This window comes from Pituophis catenifer, unplaced genomic scaffold, assembly GCF_029215685.1.
Source record: "Pituophis catenifer annectens isolate HBS135680 unplaced genomic scaffold, rPitCat1.0.hap2 SCAF_11, whole genome shotgun sequence".
Taxonomy (NCBI): domain Eukaryota; kingdom Metazoa; phylum Chordata; class Lepidosauria; order Squamata; family Colubridae; genus Pituophis; species Pituophis catenifer.
Window position 1 is genome coordinate 25,082,915 of NW_027256891.1, and position 27,677 is coordinate 25,110,591.

Genomic DNA, 27,677 nt, shown 5'->3' on the forward strand with positions numbered 1-27,677 from the left:
GCTTGGCGGTTTTCTTGCAGACGTTTCATGACCCATCTAGGTAACATCATCAGGATTATGATGAAAAATGACGATGATGTTACCTAGTTTGATAATGAGACATCTGCAAGAAGACAACCAAGCTCTGGAGAGAACCAAGGATCCCATATAACAAATGCTGGTAGGACATCAAAATATAGTCTTCTCTGACCTGGAGATCTTTAGGCACGGTGGCCTACAACTCATAACCCCTGCCAGATGATCCATGAAGTTTGGAGATCATGGAGATCATTATTCGATGCATCTTGATGGGGAAATCTAGCCAAGGCACCATTTTTATAAAAAGCTGCACACAAACATGGCTTCTTTTGTTGACCCACATACACCCCCTGTCAGGCCTGGGATCTTTTTCGTTGGATCTTCAGGCCTTCCACATTTCCTACTGTGGGAAACTGGGAGGGGGGAATTGTATGGAGCAAGAGTGATATGTAGGCAAAATAACATTCCTTTCTCAGAGAGTCAAGGACATCTTGCCCTGCACCTGGAGGGCTGGAACTGGGAGGCATCTCCAGTTGGGACGGTGCTTTGATTGGACCATGTGATGGACCATGTGGGTGTTGGGCAGGGACTTGGACTTTCCTTTGGATGGGGAAAACCTGGAACCTTTCAGATTCAGGTCTTCCCAGATGTGCCAATATGACATCTCTAACAAAATGGAACTTTGAGGAACCTCAAGCCTCGGGACTTTCTTTCGTTGGGGGTGTTACTTGGAACCCTGACACCCGCTTGATCTGAAAACCATCCTCCTTTCTCCCTCCCCAGTCCCAATTCATCCAGTTCTCCAAGACCTTGTATAACTTATTCCATGGCGATCCAGAAGAAGAGCTCTTGTTCCGTGCTATCGCTACCGTTACCGGCCTCTTGCTGAGAATGGAAGAGGTGGGGCGAAAGCTCCAGAGCCCCACTTCCCCAACCCGGAGGGGAACATCTCCCATGGTTGGTCCTACAGCACCACCGGATTCCCAGACTGATGACCCAGGAGCCCCGATCTCCGGCTCCGTCGGCGAAGGCTGGTCGTTCGCTTTTGAGCAGATCCTGGCCTCGTTGCTGAACGAACCCGCCTTGGTGAGGTTTTTTGAGAAACCGGTCGATGTCAGAACCAAGTTAGAAGCCGCTAAAGCCACTCAGTTGAAAGCAAGAGCTGGCGTATAAGAATCCCTAGAGAGTCGCTTCTGCTTTCCCCTCGTGTAAAAACAACCCCAAACAGGAGGCGACAACTGAGTTTGAAGTTCGCGCTGAGGGTTTTAGCCTGATTCCCTTAATGGCAGGGCGGTCGGTGTACGTGGCTTTATTTGTAATTTTTTTGGGGGGGGAGGGGTCAAGTCGTTCGAAGCACAACTGCACCTAATCTTCGCATTTTTAACACACCGGATTTTTTTTTTATAAGCCACAGACACCAACACGGGGCAACATGGAAGGGGGGGGGAAACCCACCCACCCCTAAATTGTCTCCTTGGCGGTACAATGTTTCCAAGTTCTCACTTTACAGCCCCCTGTTTTGTCCGCATCATCTTAATGTCACCAATTCTTGCAAAGAGCTTCTTAAACTTAGAATGCAGGTTTGCTAAACTGATCTCCTGCCAGTTTAGGATACTAGTTTAGGAAAGCCCTTCGTATCAAGTGGGGCAAGAATTTTTTAAAATATACATTTCTTCAAAACCTGGTTCTCCAAAGCCAGTGCTTGCCTCACACGGAAGCCTTCTCGGCTGATAGCGTTAAATTTTTGCAACTGGGCAACTATGTCTTCTGGATGGGTCTAGGTAGGGCAACTCACCCCGGCCAAGAGTTACACTAATATCCAAGAAATGGTGGAACAGAATCATTAAAGAAAGAATTCAAAAGGAGAGACAATGGAATGTGAATGACAAAAATGTAAATATTTTTTTAAAAATTTATTTTGAAGAATTAAATTGATTTGTTTAAATTGTCCCACGGCGAGTTGGCCGCAGCTAGTTGGCTGTGGAAAATTGTCCCATTCCTTCTTCTGGACAGTTTCTTCTACTCAACATCCAAAAACAAGGGTGATTTTTGTCCCAATTTTACAAGCAGGGGAGTTGTGTCACAGTGCGTTCTTCTTCAAAGTGTGAGTTGAGTAGAAAATTGAGGTTTTCCCCTTTGAAAAACCATCTAGTCAAGTCAACGAAAAGCTAGGAACAGAAATTCCAAAATTTCAGCACCACAACGCTGAAATGACTTTGGGGGAAAAAAAGCTGTTTGACCCTGTAGTAATTTATTTATTTATTTTTTCTTCTCCATTTTGAGTGGAAACCATTGTTTCATAGGGTCCAAAATCACCAAGGCGTTTAGTAAAAAGAAATGGGTACTAGTAAGAAAGTTGGATGCTATCACACACACAAAAAACCTCGTCTTAGTGTTGTCCAGATAGGTTCTCCGCAATTTATTAGGGTTAATGCTTAAGCTAGGATCTAGTACTTAAATCCTAGAAAGTGAGATGTGTGTCAGGAGGAAAGGATTTGAAGCTGTAGGCTCAAGAATCAAAGACGAAATCCTTCCAGCCTCGGGTTTAAAAAAAAACATGGATTATCGCCTGAAGCTAACTATTAGAAAATAGAACGGTGAGCCTGCATTCAGTCAGAGCAAAAATTAATTAGAATTTATCCTTCAAAGACTTTTCAAGTCCCTCAAGGATGAGAATTTTCTTTAAAAAAAAAACACACAAACCTCGATTGCCTTTAAAACTCTTTTCAATTTACCTTAATCCGAGCAGTGCTTTAGTAAAAGACACTCATTTTTTGCAGTCTTTAAATTTGAAAAGTGCTACTATTTTTTAATTCCACCACGGTTGAGAATAGTGGCATGACGCCTTTTGCCAAAAGCAGACAGGTGTATATTTTTTTCAAAATCCAGTTGTTTGCTGATATGCCAAAAAAAAAAAAAACCCACCCCCGTTTCCTCCAATTTAATGTACTCCTAATTCTAACATAATTGAGAAATATGAGCACCAGAGATATAAAATCCCAGTTTTAAAAGAAAGCTTCTAGACCTGGTCTGGTGTAATACAAGAATTCTTCAGTGTGAAAGTATTTTTATAACATCTGGAGTTAGCACCACTGACAGAAATTCAGAAAAGTTTGATTTATGCCAACTTCCTTTTTTCTTTCTTTCTTTCTTTGCTACTCATGGCTGCTAAATGATCAATAAAACCAATCAATTTATAATAATTTAATTTAATAATAATAAAAACTGAAAGGTAAAAAGTGTTTATAAAGGGAATATAATATATATATATATATATCTAGATAGACACCGTGTCTTTTTCAACAAAAGTACTGTATAAAATGCAATTGGGGATGGCCATATGAATGCCATTTTTTATAGTATGTTTTCCAAGAGACCACTATAAATACTTGCCATAAACAAGTACATAAATATATATAAATATATATTAAAAGTTTAGGATTGAATTGTCTTATAAACAGATTACACATGTATATATTATTATCCTTGAGGAGAAAAAAATCATAAATAATATTATACTATAGAATTAGTTTATTTTCTTGTCTCCGATATGATGAATGTTTATGAGGGAGCAAAAAAATGCACTTGAGTTATTTTAACCTGACAATCAGTCAGTGGGACAACTTGCCTCCAGAAGTTGCGAATGCTCCAACACTGGAAGTTTTTAAGAAGATGTTGGATAACCATTTGCCTGAAGTGGTGTAGGATTTCCTGCCTAAGCAGGGGGTTGGACTAGAAGACCTCCAAGGTCCCTTCCAACGCTGTTATTATTCTAATTCTAATTTTAAGCTACTTTTAAGAATCAGCACTTTAATTTTTCTGCTTTGGAGTGAAATAGGACTCTCAAAAGTACCTCCTTCCTTCCCATGAGCAAATGCTGAATGTATCCCAGGAACCATCAGCCACCGCACGACGTTTCTTAAAAGTAGAGTTTTATTTTTCTTCCAAAATAATATGTACAAATCTGCTGAAGGATCCAAGGACACGATTTAACAAGGATTTGAGAGGATTCCAGTCGATCCTGGTTTATCTCCTCCCCCCCCCCGCCACCGCTCCCAAATCTCAATAAGACACTTGCTTGCCGCTTTTATTATTTTTTTCCTCATTTACAAAATACTTTATGAATAGGAATGCTTTTTTTAAAAAAAAGTTATCTATATTTGACACCGTACAAAATAAATTCAATATTCGATTTTAAACTTTCGCCTTTTTTTCTTTTTCCTCTTTTGTGCTTTCTTTCTTTCTTTCTTTCTTTCTTTCTTTCTTTCTTTCTTTCTTTCTTTCTTTCTTTCTTTCTTTCTTTCTTTCTTCTTCTCCTCTCCCTCCTTCCTTCCTTTCTTTCTTTTCCTTCCTTCCTTCCTTCCTTCCTTCCTTCCTTCCTTCTTTCTTTCTTTCTTTCTTTCTTTCTTCTTTCCTCTCCCTCCCTCCTTCCTTCCTTCCTTCCTTCCTTCCTTCCTTCCTTCTTTCTTCCTTCCTTCCTTCCTTCCTTCCTTCCTTCCTTCCTCTTTCTTTCTTTCTTCCTTCCTTCCTTCCTTCCTTCCTTCCTTCCTTCCTTCCTTCCTTCCTTCCTTCCTTTCTTTCCAGCTAGTATATAAAGTTAGACTCTGCCTCTGTCAACCCACCAGCCTTTTCATTTGTAAATATATGTACAGAAAGTGCCAGGCTGGGGGGAAAAAAACGATTTTTGTGCTTCCACAATGAACTAAAGATTGGTCTCACTTTGAATCCTGCTAAGACTTCCAACTTCTACAACAGACCTACAGGTAGTCCTTGACTTATGACAACTCATTTAGTGACCGTTTCAAAGTTACAACGGCACAGTTGTGACCGTTTCTCACGCTTATGACCGCTGCAGCATCCCCCCGTGGTGACGTGATTTACATTCAGATGCCTGACAACCGGTTCATATTTAGAACAGTTGCCGTGTCCCAGGCTGACGTGATCTGCTTTTGCGACCTTCTCGACAAGCCAAGTCAACGGGGAAACCAGATTCACTAAACAACCGTCTGACTCATTTAACAATTGCAGTGATTTCGCTTAACAAACGTGGCAAGGAAAGTCATACACAGAGGCAAAATTCAACAAATTTTTCACTTAGCAACATAAGTTCTGGGCTCCATTGTGGTCGTAAGTCGAGGACTAGCTGTATAGGCAGGAAAGTCAAAAAAAAAAAAAAAAAGTCCACGGACTCAGCAAGCATTCTTAGCCTGCTCTCTACCTTTCCAAATTGTAAAGATTTAGGAGATGATTTATTATTTCAAGCCGTCTTCCTCAACACACCGAGCAGAATTAACTCCACTTAAGACAATCTGTTTAGTGACTTCATCGTTGTTGCATTAGATTTAGGGTTTCCCAAGGCTATTTCCTTCCCTATCCAAAAATGCTTTTCAGAAGCTCTTTTATCAACTTGGGAGAGCCGCTGATGAGTCCCTTCCTTTCAGCACCGTCATAGCTTCGACCAGTCGCTGAACGAACGGTCGGAATTTGAGGTCTACCAGTATTTTAAAAAGGGACGCGGTTGGTCAGTGGCTAAGACGCTGAGTTTATCGATCGAAAGGTCGGCAGTTCAGCGGTTCAAATCCCTAGCGCCGCGTAACGGGGTGAGCTCCCGTGACTTGTCCCAGCTTCTGCTAACCTAGCAGTTCGAAAGCATGTAAAAAATGCAAGTAGAAAAACAGGGACCACCTTTGGTGGGAAGGGAACAGCGTTCCGTGGGCCTTTGGCGTTGAGTCATGCCGGCCACATGACCACGGAGACGTCTTCGGACAGCGCTGGCTCTTCGGCTTTGAAACGGAGATGAGCACTGCCCCCTAGAGTCGGGAACGACTAGCACCTATGTGCAAGGGGAACTTTTACCTTTTAGTATTTTAAAAACAAGATGGACTGATCTTAAATGTCACTTCAACAAAATTGCCCTTGGTGATTGGATCAATTTTCATCTTAACAGAAATACTTCAGATGTTCAAATATAGTTTAGAACACAGGGCAGACTTTTAATTCCATTTAAATGTCCCTTTTCAGATGAGTAGGGGGTTCGTGGATCGTTACCCAAAGTTAAACCATGTTTAACCCAGGTTTGCAAAGCATTGCATTCGATGCCAGATTTGAACTTATGCTGGTTGGGGAATTCTGGGAATTGAAGTCCACATATCTTCAGATGGCCAAGGTTGAGGAACACTGCTCTACAGATACTGGATTTAGGAAAAATCCATTGCTACCCCTTTGTTTAAATATCCAGGGAAACTGACCGGTACGTGCCTGTCCATGCAAAGCATGTTCAGCAGTAAAGAAACTACAATCCTAAGAAAATGCAGATTCTTGTAAAACAGTGATTCATCCGCCTGAGAGTTTTATACACACACACACACACACACACACATACACACACACACACAGAGTTATACCTGAATAAACATCATTTGCTGTTTGTTTTTTTCAAATGTATGACCCTGAACTATTATTAAACAAATGCCTTTTAAGACTGAACTTGTGAAAACAACTTTGCACTATAACAGCAGCAGGTAAAAGCTTCACATCCCAAAAAGGAGGAACAAGCTGGAAAGACTAAAGAAAAAAAAATGTGCAAGCTGAACAAAATTATAAGTCTTTTTTTTTGTTTGTTTGTTTGTAAATACCCCTTGCAAATTACAAGTCATTCCTTTTTGCAAAAAGAGACAATAAAAGGATGCTTTGGTGCTTTCTCACCACGGAGGAATTTTTTTAAAAAAACTTTTTAAAAAAAGTTCATAAATATATAAACAAGTCTTTTTTTCCGTTGTTTTTTTTTTAAATGACCATTTACAAAAATACACTTTATTGCTAACCCTACTGACTTGTGACGTTTCTTAGATCAAAGATTCCGCTTTGCCAAACTCTTTTTAACAGCAAAACCACAAAGTTTGATTTTATCTCTGGGTGGCAAGATGTTTCTCCAAAACGAGGTTTAATTCAACCAGAGGAGGAGAAAAAAATAAATAAAAATAAGGATCTTCCTTGCACCCTATTTGGTTCATCGGGGAATCGAGCTAGATAAATAATTTTTTTTTAAATCTCCATAATAAAATATGGACTCTCTTTATAGACAACTCGAAAGACCAAAAGAAGCTGGTGTACAACGAAAGAAATTCAGGCCAAAGTGGTTTCCATAAAACGGTAGCAGCATCGTTCGAGTATTCCAGAAGTCCAGACGGAAGGAAAAAAAAAATTTTGAGTCGCAAGGAAATTGCGAACCTTAAAAATAACATCGATCACACACACTGAACAAGTGAAACATGGCAATTAAGTCCTATGATATTTCACAGCAAACATTTTTTTAAAAAAAAAAAACCGTCTCTCGGGGGTGGGGTGGGGTCTAAATTTATCAGTGTGTAAAATTTGATCCTAGTAACAAAAGAAAAGACTTGCAGGCTAAAATCCAGCCGCCATATGAAATATATATGCGCCACGGTGGCGCAGTGGTCAGAGTGCAGTACTGCAGGCTCCTTCTGAATGCCGGCTGCCTGCAATTTGGCAGTTCCAATCTCACCAGGGCTCAAGGTTGGACTCAGCCTTCCATCCTTCCGAGGTGGGTAAAATGAGGACCCATAATGTTGGGGGCAAATATGCTGACTGTATACCGCTTAGAGAGGGCTGTCGAACACTGTAAAGCGGTATATAAGTCTAAATGCTATTGCTATATTCGGCTCAGCCGCATGCAAACCTAGTTGCAATTATTAGCGGTGTGTGATTTCCTGCAAGTCCTCGAGTCTCTCTCACCATTCCGGTCAAGCTGGTGTCTTTGTCCATGCGAGCTCCTAGTTCTGGTCTGCTTGTCAAAACTCAAGTTGACTGACAGTTCCTTAAGCCAACGTAACTCCCTTAACTTTTCCTCCCTGCGCTTGTGGAGCTGCAAAGCTTGAACAGCCAAAGGCCAACTGCCTTTTGGGCTGCTGGTTTCCTAAGCAGAAAGGTTGCCAGCTGTAGCTCTCCGCTCCTTCTACATCCCTGGGCGTTTCTTCTCGCCTTGCAGCCTTCTGGAGGAGGACCCAAACTCTCCTTCTCGGCAGTCAGGATTCGCTGCCCTCCCTGAGGTAATAATCAGTGATGACCATCTCATTCGAGAACCTCAAGGCAACTGCATTTCGGGCAAATCTTGTAAGCTGCACGGCTGCCCTTGTAGGTGATGGTTCGGGGGCTGCGGGTGGTGGAAATAACCCATGGTGGCCGTCTGTTGAGGTAAGGGTGGTTGCTGGAATAAGTGCTGGTTCTGCCCTGGTTCAGCGGCACTCGGCATCTGTAAGGAAGAGAAGATTCAACGTGAAGCCACTTCAAAGAACACATCTATGGAGATCGTCAGTCCTCCAGATCGTGGTTGTCCTGAAGGTGCTTTCCCCCCCCCCCCAAGAGGCAACTGGACTTTCTGGTTTTTCTTTGAAGACGTTTTGCTTCTCATCCAAGAAGCTTCAGCGGTTCTGGCAGGATGGTGGGGAATAGAAAGGGTTGATGCTCCTTGCAGACAGATGGTCATTTGCATCCTTTTAGAGAGTTGTTGAGGCCACTTGTAGGTTTATCTGTGTCCTCAGGGTCACCTGAGTGGGGCAAATGGGTGGGGAGCCTTCTTGCAACTGCTGAAAGGACTGTGTGGTAGACTGGAGATCGATCGTGTCACATCCCTCCCCCTGTGTTGAGATGGGGCTGTTCAATTTTGACACAGATGGCCTCTTTGACCCCTCTTTCAAACAAGCGGTCCCCTCTGTCCAAAATGTGAAGTCCTGATGTGTTTGTTCTCCTATGTTGTGCCAGGCGTTTGGGAAGTGGTTGTTTTGTTTCCCCAATGTACAGATCTGCACATGGCTCACCGCATTGTACGGCATATACCATGTTGCTCAATTTGTGTCTGGGTGTTTTATCCTTGGGGTAGACAAGCTTCTGCCTTAGTGTATTCTTGGGTTTGAAGTCTTCAAAAAAAACCCAGAAAATCCAGTTGCCTCTTGAAAAAGCACCTTTGGGACTTCAGAGAACTTCTAGAACCTCAAGTCATCATAATGTTGGAAGGGAGCATTGAACGCACGCAATACGGAAAGGGAATTCTGGGAATTGAAGTCCACCGGTCTTGAAGTTGACAAACCCTGTTTAAGATTAATTGCCACGTGTCCAGTTTCAGGCATCACCATCAACAATAGATGGATATCGAGGCCATCATTCGGAATGGAAGTGAATAATTGTCTTCAGCCACATTTCTCAACCATGCCGACTTTAAGATGGGTGGACTTCTACTTCCAGAATTCTGCAATTTTTATTTTCTTCTATAGCTCAATATTATTTCCAGAGAGTGATCGCAACACTCTAGGTTTTAAGTTTGATCCAGCTTTCTCTAACCTAATTTTTTTTTCATCTCTTCCTCCCATCGGTGGCCTTTTTGGCTAGTCCTCGACTTAATGACTAGAATTGAGCTCAAGATTTCAGCTAAGTTCGCTAAACGAACTGTTGTAAATTGAGGATTACATCTCTTTATCGATTGTCGCATCTTGCAAAACAATTTACCTGGAGGTAAAGATGATGTGGTTGAACTGGCTGCGGCGTCCACTGTTGGAGGGTGTTGGCCGGATGGCTCTGCGGGACAGTCACGCTGGGTTGAGGGATCATCAGAGAAGGGGTGAATCCGGGAGACGGGACCGGGGCCCGGATGGCCGCGCACGTGACGGGTTGCATCTGGATTGCGGAAGGCAGACTCTGCGGTTCTTGAGGAAACCTTCCGAGGGGAAAAATGAAAAGCTTGGTGAAGAAACAGAAATGGAAGGTTTCATCCCACATCAAAACGAGATAGCTAGTGTAGGAAGTTAGCACCCACCCCTTTCCTAGAAGAATGAAATCTTTCAGGAAATATTAAAAAGGCAGAATATTATATTTCCCTGGTTGAGAAATGGAGAAACATTTTTTAAAGACAAAGCAGCTCCCACCTTCCTGCCCCCCCCCTTTGTCAATGGACCATCATCTGCAACACAATAGGACCCATCTAGCAACAGAAACTAGGTAGAGGCAGATATTTCTCTCTCTGGGCACAATGAAAATCTATCTGCTGAACAAAACTCTGCATTGGCAACAGGAAGGACACCCGGCCAGTAAACACTCAGCTCCATTCACTTGCCCAGACTCCACCCCACAAGGGATTATGGGGTCTTTAAAAGATGATGATAAATAGAAGGAGATCCAACAGGTAATAAAACAGGACAACTCCTTAGATCTATGACATTCTTTCTTACACAGTATGCAAGAAAGGAAGTTGAGATGAACCCATCTAGAGATTTTCAATCAACACCAAAAGATTTTTGCTCATTTAAGGTATCGGGATTTTTTTTTTTAGAAGAGCTTTCAATTTATAGACATTTAAAGTGGGGAGGAAGGTGAGGGAAGAGCAAAGTTTAAGAATGGTTGCATTGTTACATTGGACTTTGTTTTTGGACCTCCGAGGAGTTGGGGAACCCATAAATAATCACCATTTTTGGCACAATTGTGGATTCCTGAACTGAGCAGAAGGTTTAATGAAGTAATCTCTAAGATCGCTTTTAACTCTTACTTTCTAGGATTGAGTTAGGCCTCATCAAAACATCAGCAGGGCAAAAGTATGCTCCCACAAAGCAGCAAGTCCAAATTTATGACCCATTATCTATCTTTGTGTCTGGAGAACTCTACAATGTCCAAGTCTGCCTTCACAACGTGCAAGTCATTTGTTACGTTCTAGAAAATTCTACGGAATTTACACTTATTCAGTAGATGAAGATTTCCCAATCTTGGTTGTTTTCAAGTATATGGACTTCAACTCCCAGAATTCTAAGCCATTGCTTAGAATTCTGGGAGTTGAAGTCCGCTCATCTTCAGTTGGTCAAGGTAGAGTCATCATGATAAGATGGTGGCTTACTTGGTCTGTTGTCTACTAGTGTTGCTTTGGGAGGACTGATTGTTCCCGCTCGTGCTGGACATCAGTGACGGCACAGGTTGATCTAACAACATCCTGGGGAAGGAAAAGAGCACACCCAACACACAACTGTGAGAAAAAATAGACAAGTGGTGCTTGAACAGTTTTCATGCAAGTTGTACTCATTTTGGACCATAGGACTTAACAAAAGTCCAACAGATCAGACAAGAACATTAGTCTGTGGAGATCCTCCGTCATCCAAGTCATGGTTGTCCCAAAGGTGCTTTTTCAAGAGACAACTGGACTTTCTGGTTTTTTTCTTTGAAGACATTTCGCTTCTCATCCAAGAAGCTTCTTCAGCTCTGGCTGGACGGTGGGGAATGGAAGGATTGATACTCCTTGCAGACAGATGGACATTTGCATCCTTTTAGAGAGCCATTGAGGCTACTTGAAGGTTTATCTGTGTCCTCAGGGTCACCTGAGTGGGGCAAATGGGTGGGGAGCCTTCTTGCAACTGCTGAAAGGACTGTGTTGTAGACTGGAGATAGATGATGTCACATCCCTCCCCCTGTGTTGAGATGGGGCTGTTCAATTTTGACCTAGATGGGCCCCTCTTTCACCCCTCTTTCAAACCAGTAGTCCTCTGTGTCCAAAATGTGGACTATGTTGTCTTCAAAAGAGTGGCCTTTGTCTTTTCAATGCAGATGGACTGCTGAACTCTAGTCCTGATGCGTTTGTTCTTCTATGTTGTGCCATGCGTTTGGGAAGTGGTTGTTTTGTTTCCCCAATGTACAGATCTGCACATTGCTCACCGCATTGTACTGCAACTACCATTTTGCTCAGTTTGTGTTTGGGTGGTCCTCCTATGTTGGGCCATGCATTTATTCCATTCCCCACTATCCAGAGCTGAAGAAGCTTCTTGGATGAGAAGCGAAACATCTTCAAGTAAAAACCCAGTTGCCTCTTGCAAAAAGCATCTTTGGGACTTGGATACATTAGGTTCTTCATTTCTAGAAGGTTGAACTGAGGGGCATTTTGCCCCCCCAAAACTAGAGTTCCTCCTCCTTTCTCAAGGTCTCTCCTCATCCGTACCTTAAGTTTCCTTCTTGGTTGTAATCGGACGGTTGTGTCCTCTCGCCCAGTTCTTGTGGCATTGGAGAAGGCACCGGGAGAGGGTGGGTTTGAGTAAAAACCATGGGGTTGTTGTAGACGGGCAGAGAAATACTCATCTGGATGGGCATGCACACCGGCTTCATCTGGTTTCCTCTCACAACGTGTTTTCGCTGTTGTGGTTGCCCCTGAGATCAAAACACAAATGGTTGAACAGGAATCTTGCAGGCTCACGAGAGACGGGGGGGATTGATTCAGAATGCCCAGATAGAGGTACTCCTCGACTTATGACCAGCATCTCTGTCACTAAGAAAGGCAGTTGTTGAGTGAGTCGCCAACTAATCTTTCCTTTCATTTTCTAATTTGTAGAAGTTATCGCTCCTCGATGGGAAGTGATCGGAACTACAACTGGGTTTTGAATCATTTCTGATCTTTGGGTGTAATCATGATTACATCCGTGTGGGTTTATCTAGGAGAAATTAATCTCGTGATTAGAGATGGCTTGACTGGGGTTGGGTGGGGAAAACCACAGAGGACTACTAAACTAATCGAGAGAAGATAATATTTGTAGCTCAGGGTTAAACCGCCTTGATAGTACAGTGGTCTACGCACCCTGTTATTAACACAGCTGCCTGCAATTTACTGCTGGTTCGAATCTCACCAGGCTCAAGGTTGACTCAGCCTTCCATCCTTTCTAAGGTAGGTGAAATGAGGACCCAGTTTGTGGGGGCAATAAGCTGACTTTGTATAAATATACAAAAGGCTATTGCTTAACGCATTGCAAGCCGCCCTGAGTCTCCGGAGAAGGGCGGCATATAAATCAAATTAAAAAAAAAAAACCCGTGGGGTCCTTGGTGCTCTCTGAACTTGGTGCTTTTCTTGTAGACATCTAGGTAACATCATCAGTGCTAGAAGGGAGAAGGGTTTGCGGAGAGGAGGAAGACAACAATGACTTTGGGGTACCTGGTGCTCTCTGAGCTTCAGTGTTTTCTGGCAGACGTTTCATTACCCAACTGGGTACCATCATCAGCGCTAGAAGGGAGTGCAGTTTCTCAGCTTATACTCCCACCAACACTGACTAATATATAAAATCAGAGCAAACCACACTCCCTTCTAAAACTGATGATGTTACAGTATCTAGTTGGGTAGTGAATTGTCTGCAAAGAAACCACTAAGCTCAGTGAGCACCAAGGACCCCTCAGGCCTACTCCTCCTCCTCCTCCTCTTCCTCCTCCTCCTCCTCCTCCTCCTCCTCCTCCTCCTCCTCCTCCTCTCTGCAAACCCCACTCCCTTCTAGCACCGATGATGTTACCTATTTGGGTAATGAAACGTCTGCCCGAAAACCTCCAAGCTCAGAAGGCAGCAAGGACCCCACTACACCAATCGTAATAATGTAAAAACAACAACAACAGAGAATTTACCTGGGTTGATGTGACACACGGTTCCCTGAGGAAGGATGGCTGGGAGGCCAAGGGAGCGCCACCAAACTGCTTCGATCCCATGATGCTTTGCTGCTGTTGGGACTTCGTGGGAGCAGCTGACCTGTTCCCTAAGGTGGCTCCCGGTGGTTGCCGCCTTGGGGTCTGTTGGGACTGCACCGTGCTGAAGACCATAGGCATGGACTGCTGCATGAACATCTATTGGACAAGAGAGGACGGTCAAAGGGGAGATGGGGTCACCAGGAAGCCTCAAAAGCCAAAGGGACATTTTTTATGAGAACCTCACGATGCCAACTGGAGCTCAGTTCACCTGTTAACCTTCGTGCTTTCCAACCTTCTACAAAAGGTGAGTGTTGTGGCCCGCCAGCAGAGCTGGCAGCAGATACGGACAGTGAGGAGGTTGGGGAGGAACATGGGCCAGTCCTGGAGTCTGGGGAAGGCTCTGAAGAGGGCTCTGCATCGGAGGTGGAGAGGGGGCCAGGGCCGGATGCCAGTTACCAGCTGCCTTCTGAGTCAGACATCAGTGAGGCAGACGAGCAGCTGGAGCCTGTTCCCAATGTGTGCATGTGCAGAGTTGCCAGACGAAGGGAACAACTAAAGAACAAGGGTCGACTCAGGAGTAAAGCCACAGGTGGACGATGTATGGCCCCTCCCAGAGGGAATAAAAGAGGAGCGACAGGGGAGTGGAGTTTGCAGGAGACAATTAGTTTGCCTAATTGGTTTGTGACTCTCCGAGACTCCTGGCCAAGTTTTGAAGATATCGGCCTGGCAGCTCTCCAAGCCAGATAAGGTCTGTGACTGTAAATTCTCCCTTGAAAGACTTTGCTGAAGGCGAATGAGAGGAATTCACAGTAACTTAATAAAAAGGGGTTTTTTTCGGGACAAGGAGTCTGCTTCGTAGTTTTTGGAGAAGCCTAGGTCAGAACAGTGAGTGATGAGGAAAAGTGAAGGCAAATATACCTTGTGCTACATAAAACCAACTTGCAGAGAGTGGTCATTATCCAGAAAGGCATGGAAGAAGACACAGATTGGTAAGAGACGGGCACGATGAATATCGGATTTGGTTTTTGTAAATTTTTGGGTGGGTTTGTGGTGAAAGAGAGAGAGAGATCAAGTTCCAGTTGGAACAGCAAGACAAAAATTAACATTTTTGTTCGTCAACCTTCTGGTCTTGGAAAAGCCTCATAATGTTACTTTTAAGAGAAAGAAGGTTGCTTGGGAATTTAAAGAAGGACATAAAACGCAAAAGGTTTCTGTGAGTTTGGGGCAAGGAAATAAGAATTAGGGGGGGAAAGCAGGGAGGAAATCCAGCAGGTTCTGACAGGTTCTGGAGAACCAGTAGCAGAAATTATGAGTAGTTCGGAGAACCGGCAAATACCACCTCTGGCTGGCCCCAGAGTGGAGTGGGATGGAGATTTTGCAATATCCTTCCCCCAGGAGTCGAGAGGGAATGGGGATTTTGCAGTATCCTTCCCCTGGAGTGGGATGGGAATGGAGATTTTGCAATATCCTTCCCCCAGGAGTGGGGTGGGAATGGGGATTTTGCAATATCCTTCCCCCAGGAGTGGGGTGGGAATGGGGATTTTGCAATATCCTTCCCCCAGGAGTGGGGAGGGAATGGAAATTTTGCAATATCCTTCCCCCAGGAATGGGGAGGAAATGGGGATTTTGCAATATCCTTCCCCCAGGAGTGGGGAGGGAATGGGGATTTTGCAGTATCCTTCCCCCAGGAGTGGGGAGGGAATGGAGATTTTGCAATATCCTTCCCCCAGCAGTGGGGAGGGAATGGAGATTTTGCAGTATCCTTCTCCTGCTACGCCCAACAAGCCTCGCCCACAGAACCGGTAGTAAAAAAAAATTGAATTTCACCACTGGGAAAAAGCCCATTCAGAATTTCCCTCACTGCATGGAACTATGGCAAGAATATCCCACTAGAGGTCAGCCAGCTCTTTGCCAATTATAAATTATAAACAGTCCAAAATGATAACTGAGCCTTTACTATATATATAGCTGTTGCATTATTTGCTGGAAAACCTATGCACCGTTATTTATTTAAAAAAAAAAAAAAACAGCCAGAAATTTTACTGGAACAGTAAACAGCCTCTGTAGAAAACAGCCTCGTTGTTTTAGAAGAATTGTTTTTGCTAAGCGAGGTACGTGAATTATCTGAAGTGACGAAGCATAGACATTGTCAGCTTTGGAAGCCATATTAGCAACAGAAGCTTCCACCCTGCCACCTTCTCCTGTGTGGGAAAGTAGGAGAGGAGGGGGGGTTTAGTAGATTTAGTCTGTAGACATAATAGCATTCATCCTGTCGGTTAAGGTCAGGCCGATCCTGCATCTGGAGGAGGAGAGTGGTTGGAGTGATGTCTTGAGATGGGACGGATGGTGATTGGAGCATGTGATGGACTGAGGAGTGAGGGGATGGTTTTGGGGGTTTTGATTTATTGAGGGAAAACCTGGAACTCTCTGTTTCGGGTTTTCCCAGATGTGCCAGTATACCTACTCTAATAAATGGAACTTTGAGAAAACCTTGGAGGTTTTAATTGGAGTTGGGTTTTTCTGGAACCCAAGAGAGACATGGGAAATTGGGCGAGATTTATGTCAGAAGCGGCCACAATGGGCGATACATCTCTGGGATTTCCTATGGAGAGTTTACTCAGACCTCTCTGAAGATGCTGAACGCTGAATCTTGAACCTTCTGGGTGAGAAGATAATTACCACTCCGTTGAAATGTCTAATCATTGCTCTCTCTTCAACATAAAAATCCAAAATTCCTAGAGAAGCTTTTCAGGGTACCATTAGCTGATCGGAGGGGGAAGAAGGGGAAGGGGGAGGAGGAGAAGGAGGAGTGGTGGAGAAGATTGAGCTTCTGGGGGCAATCAAAACCCACAAGGGAAGAGGAGGAGAAGGAGAAGGAGGAGTGGTGGAGAAGGAGAAGAAGAAGAAGGTTGGGCTTCTGGGGTCAATACAAACCCACAAGGGGAGAGGAAGAGGAGGAGGAGGAGAAAGAGAAGGAGGAGTGGTGGAGAAGGAGAAGAAGGTTGAGCTTCTTGGGTCAATCAAAATCCACAAGGAGAGAGGAGGAGGAGGAGGTGGTGGAGGAGGAGAAGGAGGAATGGTGGAGAAGAAGAAGGTTGGGCTTCTGGGGTCAATACAAACCCACAAGAGGAGAGGAGGAGAAGGAGAAGAAGGTTGAGATTCTGGGGTCAATCAAAATCTACAAGGGGAGAGGAAGAGGAGGAGAAGGAGAAAGAGAAAGAGAAGAAGGAGGAGTGGTGGAGAAGGAGAAGAAGGTTGAGCTTCTTGGGTCAATCAAAATCCATGAGGAGAGAGGAGGAGGAGGAGGAGGAGGAGGAGGAGGAGGGGGAGGAGGAGGAGGAGGAGGAGGAGGAATGGTGGAGAAGAAGAAAGTTGGGCTTCTGGGGGTCAATACAAACCCACAAGGAGAGAGGAGGAGAAGGAGAAGAAAGTTGGGCTTCTGGGGTCAATCAAAACCCACAAGGGGAGAGGAAGAGGAGGAGAAGGAGAAGGAGAAAGAGAAGAAGGAGGAGTGGTGGAGAAGGAGAAGAACCTTGAGCCTCAGAGGTCAATCAAGATCCACCAGGGACAGTCTCCTGCTAAAGCAGCCTGACCACAAGATACCTGCAGATTGGAGTCTTGGACGAGTTGCAGCTGCTCCTTGATTACATGCAGTTCCTCTTGCTGGGTCTTAATGTCAGCTTGCAGGATGCGTGTCCGCTCTTCCAGCTGTTCCTTGAGCTGGTGCATCATCCCCATTTGCGTTGGGAAGTGATAGCCTGGCTGCAAAGACGAGACCAACTTGGAACCAGGTTTTGCAAAAAAATAAAATAAAAAAAAATATAACTGCCATGATCCATACAGCACATGGGCTAACTACTCCGTGCATGAATATTAAGGTCACTGCTGCTTTGTTCGTCATCTATGCTTCTCTTTCTCCCTTTAATATCTTCCGACCTCCCTTTTCCTTCCTTCCCAACAACCACTGAGTCCAATGCTCTTTCCCCACCACCCAGTGATGGGATTCAGCCGGTTCGCACCACTTTGGGAGAACCGGTTGTTAACTTTCCGAGCAGTTTGGCAAACTGGTTGTTGAAAGAAATCATTAGGGCAGAGAACTGGTGGTTAAATTACTTGAATCCCACCCCTGCCCCCACCCCTGCCCCCCAGGGGTGGGCTGCTGGGGGTTTGCAGGGGTTCGGGAGAAGCTCTAGCTAAGATTCTGTGCAGTTCGGAGAATTACAACATGATGACTTCCTTCCCTCATTTCCAACTCAAGATCTGGTCTCCCACCACGCATGGTGTCACATCTCCCATGCTTCAGATGTCAACACTTAAAAGACCCAAAGCAGGAGCAAGAAATATGGGCTCCAAGCTAACCTACGTAATATCGAGTTATTCAGACGAGAAGCAAGTGTCAGCACTCCAAACTACATTCGTTCCAGTGCTGACATAAGGAGGAGAAGAGGGGGCAGCTGGCAAGAGGACGCTTGACTTTTCACCTACTTATTTTCCCTGAAGATAATATCCCCTAGGAGATGGGTTGGGAGGGGGGACATTCCTGGGAGCTGAAGTAGTAGATATGGGGAGAGTGATTTGGAAGATGGCCAATGAGACCCAGAGAATTGGGGAACGGAAAGGGAGGGTTTGGGGTCAGGAAGTCAGTGTTGGCTACGACATAATCGGGGACAGATTGCCGTGCTTAATAAATGAAAGATTTCATCAAAGACTTATCTCTTTGGAAATGAAATTTATTTGAGACGACATCGAAACCTGACAGCAAGGAAGGATCTCTGCATTCCTTGGCTACAAAGCACGTCTAATATGGGTTTGCATCGTGGACAACATACCATCAATGTTTGTTGGGCAGGGACCGTGGGCTGCGTCATGTGATGCTGTACAAGATGGTCGGAGGGAGTTATGATGCCCTATGAAGAGGGAAAACAGGAAGGGGGAAAAAAGACATCACAATCCATCTTCTGCGAGGAACGAATTGGACCGCTGCCTTCCGCAGCGTTCAGTTTATGTTCTGATCCAGCTCCCCAAAGACGACAAACCCTCTGAAGTGAACTCGAAAGATTCCTTTATTAGGTGCGCCAGCAGCCCTGGCAAAAAGTTTCTCTCTCAGGCTGACAAGTCTGGAAGATGAATAGCTGTCTGCCACATCTATTCATCTCTGCCCCCTGCCTTTTATCCCCAGAGCTAGGATGGGGCTTCACTAGCAGCAGAGGCTCTTCCGTCCCAAGGACCGGCCCATAGATTTCCACTGCTCTCCTCTCCTCTGCCTTCTGTGCATCTGCGCGTCAGGCACTGAACCCAGCTGTTCCTCCTCTTCCTCATCAGTACCTCCCTTGATCTTGATTGTATCCCTCTGTTAATATATATAGATATATCATAGATATTTGCTTTTTCCAAAGAGAAGACCAGGTCACTTTCACTAATCATCCGACAATGAGTCATCATTTGTTCTGCACATAATGACCTTTTCGGATGCATTCATGGGAAGATAATCCAGTAATTGTTTCATTAGAGTTCAAAGCATCTAACCTTCTAACCTGTCCTCTCCCTTGTTGGGGTGAATCACCGTTCCTGGGCAAAGCAATTTCTCAGGAGCCTTACCTGAGTGCTGCCGCTGGAGGCAAGACGTAAGGAGACCTTGTCTGGTTGCCCCAATGATAAGCTTTGCCGCGTCGGAGTGCTGGCATCGGTGTGCCGCATGGATGACGTGGCTGTAGAAAAACAAACAAATTTGGGAAGAGGTGAAGGAAGAGAAAGAGAAAATGTTGCTGGTGATTGACCAAATAAATATTACTCGATGGATGCAGTAAGGCCGCGATGGCGAACCTATGGCATGGAGCCCTCTCTGTGGGCATGCGCGCCAATGCCAGCTGCTCTTCCGGGTTCCGGAAGTGAGGACCAGCTGTCCGGCACCCATGTGCACAACGGGACCTGGAAGAGCAGCTGGACGCCGCACACCAGAGGTGGGTTTCAGCAGGTTCTGACCAGTTCTGGAGAACCGGCAGCGGAAATTTTGAGTATAGATAATTTGGCAATTATTTCTCTGGCAGCATTCCAAGGGAGATAAGTTGGGTGTTTATAAACATTCCCCTGAAAAACTGTTTGAGAAGCCTTTCGGACTGGGAATGACAATAATTCACAACCGTATGAATAAAAGAGGTTTGCCGGGACTAAGATTGTGCTGTATGCTTTCTAAGGAAGCCTAGATAAGAACACCCCCCTACTTGCAGAGTCGGACAGCACTGTGTGCGAAGATCGGCGGGAGCTGTGAGAAGACACAGATACCCCTTCCCGACTGACTTCTTGGTTAGTGGGCACGCAGTGTCGGGCGTTGATATAATCCCCTTGACTCTGGAAAGGAAAGAGGGTGGACTGTCATATGCTTAGGAAAAGAAAATCAATTTGAAGATTAAAAAAATAAAAATATACACACATCAACTGTAAAAAAAAGTATTTTTCTTCCAGAGGTCAACCCTGAAGCTGGCCTGGTGGAAGCCATCTTGACAGCTTCAGTGTTGTCACACTAGAGCTGAGGTATAGGGAGGGGGGATTAGAGATAGTTGGAGATTGTGTAGTCAAAACAAAATACTTTCTCTTGGGAACCAAGGACATTCTCACACCTGGTCAGAGGAAGGAGGAGCGAGGTCACCAGGCAACCAGACAGATCCGTGATTGGACCATGTGAGTGATGGTTTTTTTTTGAGTCTAAATGCCAACCATCTCCCCGGCTTATTTGCATTTTCGAAGAAGTTTTGTTTAGCTGCTTTAATTTTTTGTGCCAGTTCTTCTTTCTCTTAAGATTCATGTTTTACTAGTTCCATTTGCGGGTCTTTCTGTAGTTCCAATTCTAGTCTTTTATATTCTACTTCTAATTCCTTTCTTCTTTTCTTCTCCCTATTTTTCCTTCCTATGTAAGAAATCGCTGAAATATGCCTTGGCAGTATCCCATACATTTTGCAGGGACGTTTCTCTGTTTTTATTTTCTTTGAAAATAAAGAATTCCATTTCCTTCTCCATTTTCTTTTTTTTAAAAAAAACTTTTACTTTTAATTAGATGAAAAACCGCGGGACTTTTCAGAGTCGGTTTTCACCAGATCTGTGCCAATATGACATTTCCAATAAAGCTATTCTTTGAGGAATCTGCCGTATTTTTCAGAGTATAAGACGCACCTTTTTCCCCCCAAAAAAGAGGGTGAAAATCTGGGTGCATCTTATACTCCGAATTTAGCCCCGCCCAGCTTCTCAAACGGAGGTTTCAGAGGCTGAAAAAGGCATCAGAAATGAAGCTTCAGAAAATAAGCCTCCAAACAGAGCTTCAGAAAAGAAGCCCCCAAACAGAGCTTCAAAGGCTTTTTTTCTGAAGCTCTATTTCGGAGGCTTTCAGAGGCAGGAAAAAAAGTTTTTTCTTAAAGGGAGTTTCAGAAGTTTCAGAGGCAGAAGAAAAAGCAAAAAAAAGCAAGGCACAGAGCTCACAACTAAGGAACCTGTTGCTAAAATTCACCTCTGGGAACAGCTGATTGGGGGTATTCCGGGAGGCCGATCCACCTGCCAATCAGCTTTTTTCTTATTTTCCTCTCCAAAAATTAAGGTGCGTCTTATACTCTGAAAAATATGGTACCTGCCTTGGAGTTTGGCTTGATATGGATGTATTACTTAGACACCCTGGCACCAGAAAGTGACTTCCAAAATTCTGAGAATCCTATAGGAAGGATTTTACCGTTTTAAGTCATCTTGCAGACTTTCTGTTTTTTAATCAAATTTGACTCTTCTTCTGTGGGTGATGAGTTATTTATAGAAGAGAACATCCTGTACAGTACATATGGAGGAAACTTTAGCTGGAGAAGGATCCAAAAGGTGATTTTTTTTTTTTTGTTTCAAAAAGGCATCTGGGCTTTCTCTGTTTTTGCTTCAAGACGTTTCACTTCTCATCCAAGAAGCTTCTTCAGAATTTGAGAAGCTTCTTGAATGAGAAGCAAAAACATTTTCAAGGAAAAACAATGGAAGTCCAGTTGACTTTTGAAAAAGCACCTTTGGGACAACCGTGACCTGGATGACTGAGACTCTCCATAGACAACTAGAAGAGGGCCATTCATTCTTCTAGATCTCTTCTATGTGGTTCTTTATGATGGTAGCCAACTGGATTGAAGCTTGCAATAGCATTCAGACAGTGTCTCTTTATTGAACTGTTGACCAAGTCAACAAGCCATGGTCATTACTGAAAACCTTCTCACAATTCCAGTCTACGTTTGTTCAATACTGGCACTGAAAATACAAATTGACTTCACTCACCAAAGCACTGTTGGCAGCAATCTAAAACTGACATCAGTATCCAGAATTGCAACAGACTTGGGCTGAGTGTCCTCCAAGCCTCACAAATATATAAATAACCTAAACAAATAAACTTTCTGGAACTCAGCGGGCAGGAATAATTCAACTGGCAAATTGAATTGCCAATAGATAGATAGACGATAGATAGATAGATAGATAGATAGATAGATAGATGCAGATAGATGCAGAATGCAGATAGATGCAAATAGATGATAGATAGATAGATGATAGATAGATAGATAGATAGATAGATAGATAGATAGATAGATAGATAGATAGATGCAGATAGATGCAGAATGCAGATAGATGCAAATAGATGATAGATAGATAGATAGATGATAGATAAATGATAGATAGATAGATAGATAGATGATAGATGCAGATAGATGCAGAATGCAGATAGATGCAAATAGATGATAGATAGATAGATAGATAGATAGATAGATAGATAGATAGATAGATGATAGATAGAAGATAGATAGATAGATGATAGATAGATAGATAGATAGATAGATAGATAGATAGATAGATAGATAGATAGATAGACAGATGATGGATGGATGGATGGATGGATGGATGGATGCATGGATGGATGGATGGATGGATGGATGGATGGATGGATGGATGGATAGATAGGCAGGCTTATCTGGGCATCTCCTTTCATTTTCTCCCCATAACAACAACTACCCCTGCGAGGTAATCCAACAATTTAATCCCTTCAGCACCTTGGGTCTTAGAAGGCAGGAAACAGTCCTTCGGGCCCCTTAGCTTCTTTGCATCATCTGACTTTTTTTTTTTAAAAAAAAAAGCTTTTGTGGATAGGTAGGTAACAGACAGACAGACAGACAGACAGACAGACAGACAGATGATAGAAAATAGACAAGATAGAAGATGGAAAATAGATAGAAGATAGACAGATGAGATAGAAGATAGAGATAATAGATGGATGATGGATGAATGATGAATGATAGGTAGTAGGTAGGTAGGTAGGTAGATTGATAGGGAGAGAGAGATAATAGATAGATAGATGATAGATAGAGATAGATAGACAGACAGACAGACAGACAGACAGACAGACAGACGAGAGATAGAGAGATAGATATATAAGCATCTCTGCTCCAGGAAAACCCTTCTCTCATGTGATGGCTTCCTTTAAACTTTCTTCACCAGGGCGGGGAAAGTAGGCCACTTGGCTTTCATGCCCAAGGTTTAGAGATCAATTAAAGAAAGCTCCTTCTGAGTGACGTTGGCCTCTTGTTATTGAAACCCTGGCATCGACTAAGTTGACCCAATTAAATTCAGCAGGCACAACGAGGCCAAATTGATTATTTTAAAAGGCGATGGAAAATGCGATTAGGGAGAAAATCTGCCAAGCTCAGGAGCCTAACCCTGTTTGCGAGGGGGGAGGGACGACAAGCTAACATCAGCAATGTATTCCTTTATTTTCCATCTTTGTATCGTGGTAGTTGGTGAATCAGCACAAAGGCTATGGAGCCTTTACTCATCCAATATCAAGCCAGTTTTTCCAGCTGGTCAATTGCAATTCCCATTGATTGGCTGGGGATGAGTGGTATTGTAATATCCGAAAGGTGAGGCAACAAGATCCGGCAGGATAAATCCAGAGCAACCACCTGTTTGACGTCATCAGAAAAGAAGTTGACAGAAGAAAGCTTTAAAGGTAAAGGTAAAGGTTCCCCTCGCACGTATGTGCTAGTCGTTCCCGACTCTAGGGGGTAGTGCTCATCTCCGTTTCAAAGCCGAAGAGCCAGCGCTGTCCGAAGACGTCTCCGTGGTCATGTGGCCGGCATGACTCAATGCCAAAGGCGCACGGAACGCTGTTCCCTTCCCAGCAAAGGGGGTCCCTTTTTCTTCTACTTGCATTTTTTACGGGCTTTCGAACTGCTAGGTTGGCAGAAGCTGGGAGCTCACCTCATTACACGGCACTCGGGATTCGAACCGCTGAACTGCCGACCTTTCGCTCGACAAGCTCAGTGTCTTAGCCACTGAGCCACCGCTTCCCTATAAAAAGAAAGCTTTATAGGACAAAAAAACCCCAAAAACCTCTTTGGGGCATTTCAGAAGCCGCAGTGTTGATATATTTGAAGGTTGAAACCAATACAAAGAAACCTGAAAGAAAATCTCATATTCCTTTTTTCGTCCAAAATGTCAGTTTCCCATTTCCACAAATCCTTTGAACAGCCAAAAAAAACCTCTTACTAGATTTTCTTGGAATATATAATACCTTTAAGGATGAAGAAGCCAATTCGATAGAAGATTCCTCCAGGCCGACATCCCTCCTCCTTTCGGCTCGAACCTCAGCGTAGCTTTAAAAAAAGGATAAAGATGAAAGAGTAAGGCAGAATAATGCATCAATTGACTAATAAATCAAATATTTATTATGGTCATAGTCCAGCGTAAGGGGACAGTCATTAATAGCCTAGATAGAAGATACATCAGAGTAAACAGGAAAAACTAGGAAAAGCTATAGAAGATATAAGATATAGATCCTTTCTTTCTTTCTTTTTCTTTCTTTCTTTCTTTCTTTCTTTCTTTCTTTCTTTCTTTCTTTCTTTCTTTCTTTCTTTTTCTCTCCCCTATCTCTTTCTCTTTCTCTCCTTTTTTCTCTCCCTTTCACTTTCTCTTTTTCTCTCTCTGTTTCTTTCACTCTTTTTCTTTCTCTCTTTTTCTTTCTTTCTTTTTCTTTCTTTTTTCTCTCTTTTTCTCTCCCCTTTTTTTACTTTCTCTCTCCCTTTCTCTTTCAATCTTTCTCTTTCTTTTTTCTTTCTTTTTTCTTTCTTTTTTCTTTTTTCTCTTTTTCTCTCTCCCTTTTTCTTTCATTCTCTTTCTTTCTTTCTTTCTTTCTTTTCTTTCCTTCTTTCTTTTTTCCTTTCTTTTTTCTCTTTCTCCTTTTTTCTTTCTCTTTCTCTCTCCTTTTTTCTTTCAATCTTTCTCTTTCTTTCTTTTTTCTTTCTTCTTTCTTTCACTCTCTTTTTCTCTCTCCCTTTTTCATTCTCTTTCTTTCACTCTTTTTTCTCTCTCCCTTTTTCATTCTTTTTCTTTCACTCTCTCTCTCTCTCTCTCTCTCTCTCTCTCTCTCTTTCTTCTCTTTCTTTCTCCCTCTCTCTCTTCCTAACCACCAAAAATCCTACAGAGAGGACCACAAATTAAAAGAATAAAAAGAACGGGCCTACTATTTTCTAGAGTTTATACAGGCACCCCTCTCAAATACATGAATAGAATAATAACAGAATTGGAAGGAACCTTGGAGGTCTTCTAGTCCAACCCCCTGCTTAGGCAGGAAACCCTACATCACTTCAGACAAATGGTTATCCAACCTCTTCTTAAAAACTTCCAGTGTTGGAGCATTTACAACTTCTGGTGGCAAGCAGTTCCACTGGTTAATTGTTCTAACTGTCAGGAAATTTCTCCTTAGAAATTAGAAATGAACCTGGACAACTGACACAGGCAACTTATATTTGCAGATTAGGATAGATGAACACCTCTTCCTCTGTTCTTTTTTTCATAACCCATATTTAATTTTGCTTCTGGACCTTAAACTACGGTTAACTCTGGTTCATAGAAATAAACTTTATAATAACATCTGGTCTTGGTCTGACTTGACTTTACACACCACGTTTTAGATCCGTGTTTCTCAGCCTCGGCTGCTAAGATGTGTGAGCTTCAGCTCCCAAAATTCCCCAGCCAGCATGTTTCACTCAACAACCCAACGCCTTAATGTGGATTTTTTTTTCCAGTCTCTACTGTTGTCGTTAAACCGAGGACCCTCTGAATAACTGCTTTCAGCTTTCTGCTGCCTCCGACAGGAAAAAAATAAAAATGCTCTTTTCCCCTCTTCCTCCGCAGCCCGATTTTCACCGCAATCGTTTTATATAACTGCTCGCTCCAGCAAACTATGGACACACGTTGGAAGCTCTGGGCTTTGTTAGGGGCAGGCAAACCGTTTGCGTGCTTACCTAACAACTGTGTGGCTGCACACAATGAACTCGGGTTTGGAGTTCCACTGATGGTAGGTGATGTAATAATGGGTCTGTAACCATATCCATTGCTGGCCTTTGGTCAAGAATCTGTAGTAGCAGGACTTGCCTTTGCCAAACTGCATCACTGGGCATGAAAAACAACAACAATAAAAATCCTGTGTTAAACCCCGCTTGGCATACACTGGTTTGCATTCTTCTTCAGAGCATTGCCCTGTTCTGTGGATGTCCATCCAAGGTTTATTAGAGACACAGGAGTAATGCCACTGGGAACAGTGACTCCAGGAAGAGGGAATTACAGTAGTGGCCAAAATTGTGGAAAGCTTTTGGGGAAAGTGTATTTTTGAGGTTTGATGGCTAATAACACCACTTTTTTTTTTGGAGTTTCAAGATAATCTTATAGCCCAGACCTTCACCCAATTGAAAATCTAGGGAGCCGACTAAGGAAACTTGTTAGTCAGAAGCAACTCAACATAAAAACCCAATTAATAGAAGCTATCCTTCCATCTTGGTTTCACATGATAACAGCTGCGGAACTCAAAGACTTGGTTCACTCCACGGGAAGACGTTGTAAGGCCGTCATTCATGCTAAAGGTTACCCAACTAAGGATTAACTGACATGGTCAGTTGCTGTTATGGCCCAGGCAACTCTTTGGGAACAAGGAATGAAGATACTTACGGTGTTCATGGCATCTAGCAAGGAGTTCTAAATCATCCACGTGGTAGTAATCATAACCAGATGTCCCCAGAACCTCAAAGGGCAAATAGCCAATTATTGGTGGAGCTCTAGGAGAATAGAAAGGGGAGAAAAAAAAGCTATGATTATTAAAAGTTGGGGCTTTGATGTCTGGAGAATGTATTCTTGAACAGGTAAGCCAAACTATCCCACAATGAATGTGTCGTCATCCATTTTCACGAAGAACATTGGAGGAGGAAGTTGAGATGCCTTGTGTGAAGGCCGCGATGCTTATCCAGGGAAGGTTGCTATTGATGAGAAATTACCTTCCAACAGTGGCAAACACTGGGAACAAACAACCACAATAAACATTGCATAATTGCCCTCATTACACCTAAGAACAGGCCAGCGTATCTGCATAGTAAATAGAAAGACATCTGCTTCCTGGTAATAAATATATATAGAGTCAAGAAATTAACGCAGGCCCTGGAGGCAGAACTAAATGAGAGGGGGGGGGAGGGAGGGAGGGAGGATAGATAGATGATAGATAGATAGATAGATAGATAGATAGATAGATAGATAGATAGACAGATAGATAGATAGATAGAGGATAGATATGGATAGATGGATACACAGATAGACAGACAGACAGAGATAGATAGATAGATAGATAGATAGATAGATAGATAGATAGATGATAGATAGATGGCTGGATAGATGGATAGATGGATAGATGGACGGATAGATGATAGATAGATGATAGAGGATAGAGGATAGATATGGATAGATGGATACACAGACAGACAGACAGAGATGGATAGATGGATAGATAGAGATAGATAGATAGATAGATAGATAGATAGATAGATAGATAGATAGATAGATGATGGATGGATAGATGGATAGATGGATAGATGGATGGATAGATGATAAATACATAGATAGAGATAGAGCGATAGATAGATAGATAGATAGATAGATAGATAGATAGATAGATAGATAGATGATAGATGATTAGATAGATAGATAGATAGATAGGTAGATAGATATGAATAGATGGATAGATAGACAGAGATAGATAGAGATGGATAGACAGAAGATGGATAGATATATAGCTATATATATATGATTGATATAGATATATAGATTGATATGATTGATAGATGATATATATATAT

At 43.2% G+C, this 27,677-nt stretch overlaps 2 protein-coding genes across 2 annotated transcripts in view; one reads left to right on the forward strand and one right to left on the reverse strand.

Annotated features, from left to right (window-relative positions):
• TBC1D8B (TBC1 domain family member 8B) overlaps window positions 1–4,189 on the forward strand; it is a 39,162-nt gene extending 34,973 nt beyond the window's left edge. The window contains exon 21 of the mRNA XM_070951691.1: window positions 802–4,189. Coding sequence (XP_070807792.1) covers window positions 802–1,191 — 390 coding nt within the window. The 3' untranslated portion in view covers window positions 1,192–4,189. The remainder of the gene's footprint in view (window positions 1–801) is intronic.
• A 3,933-nt stretch (window positions 4,190–8,122) lies between these two features.
• Window positions 8,123–27,677, reverse strand: part of LOC139322578 (neuronal PAS domain-containing protein 2-like) — a 65,397-nt gene continuing 45,842 nt past the window's right edge. The window contains 13 exon segments of the mRNA XM_070951720.1: window positions 8,123–8,290; window positions 9,541–9,748; window positions 10,916–11,008; window positions 12,005–12,210; window positions 13,444–13,659; window positions 17,107–17,265; window positions 18,333–18,410; window positions 19,102–19,211; window positions 19,725–19,851; window positions 23,758–23,847; window positions 24,071–24,152; window positions 25,803–25,950; window positions 26,503–26,609. Coding sequence (XP_070807821.1) covers window positions 8,123–8,290; window positions 9,541–9,748; window positions 10,916–11,008; window positions 12,005–12,210; window positions 13,444–13,659; window positions 17,107–17,265; window positions 18,333–18,410; window positions 19,102–19,211; window positions 19,725–19,851; window positions 23,758–23,847; window positions 24,071–24,152; window positions 25,803–25,950; window positions 26,503–26,609 — 1,792 coding nt within the window.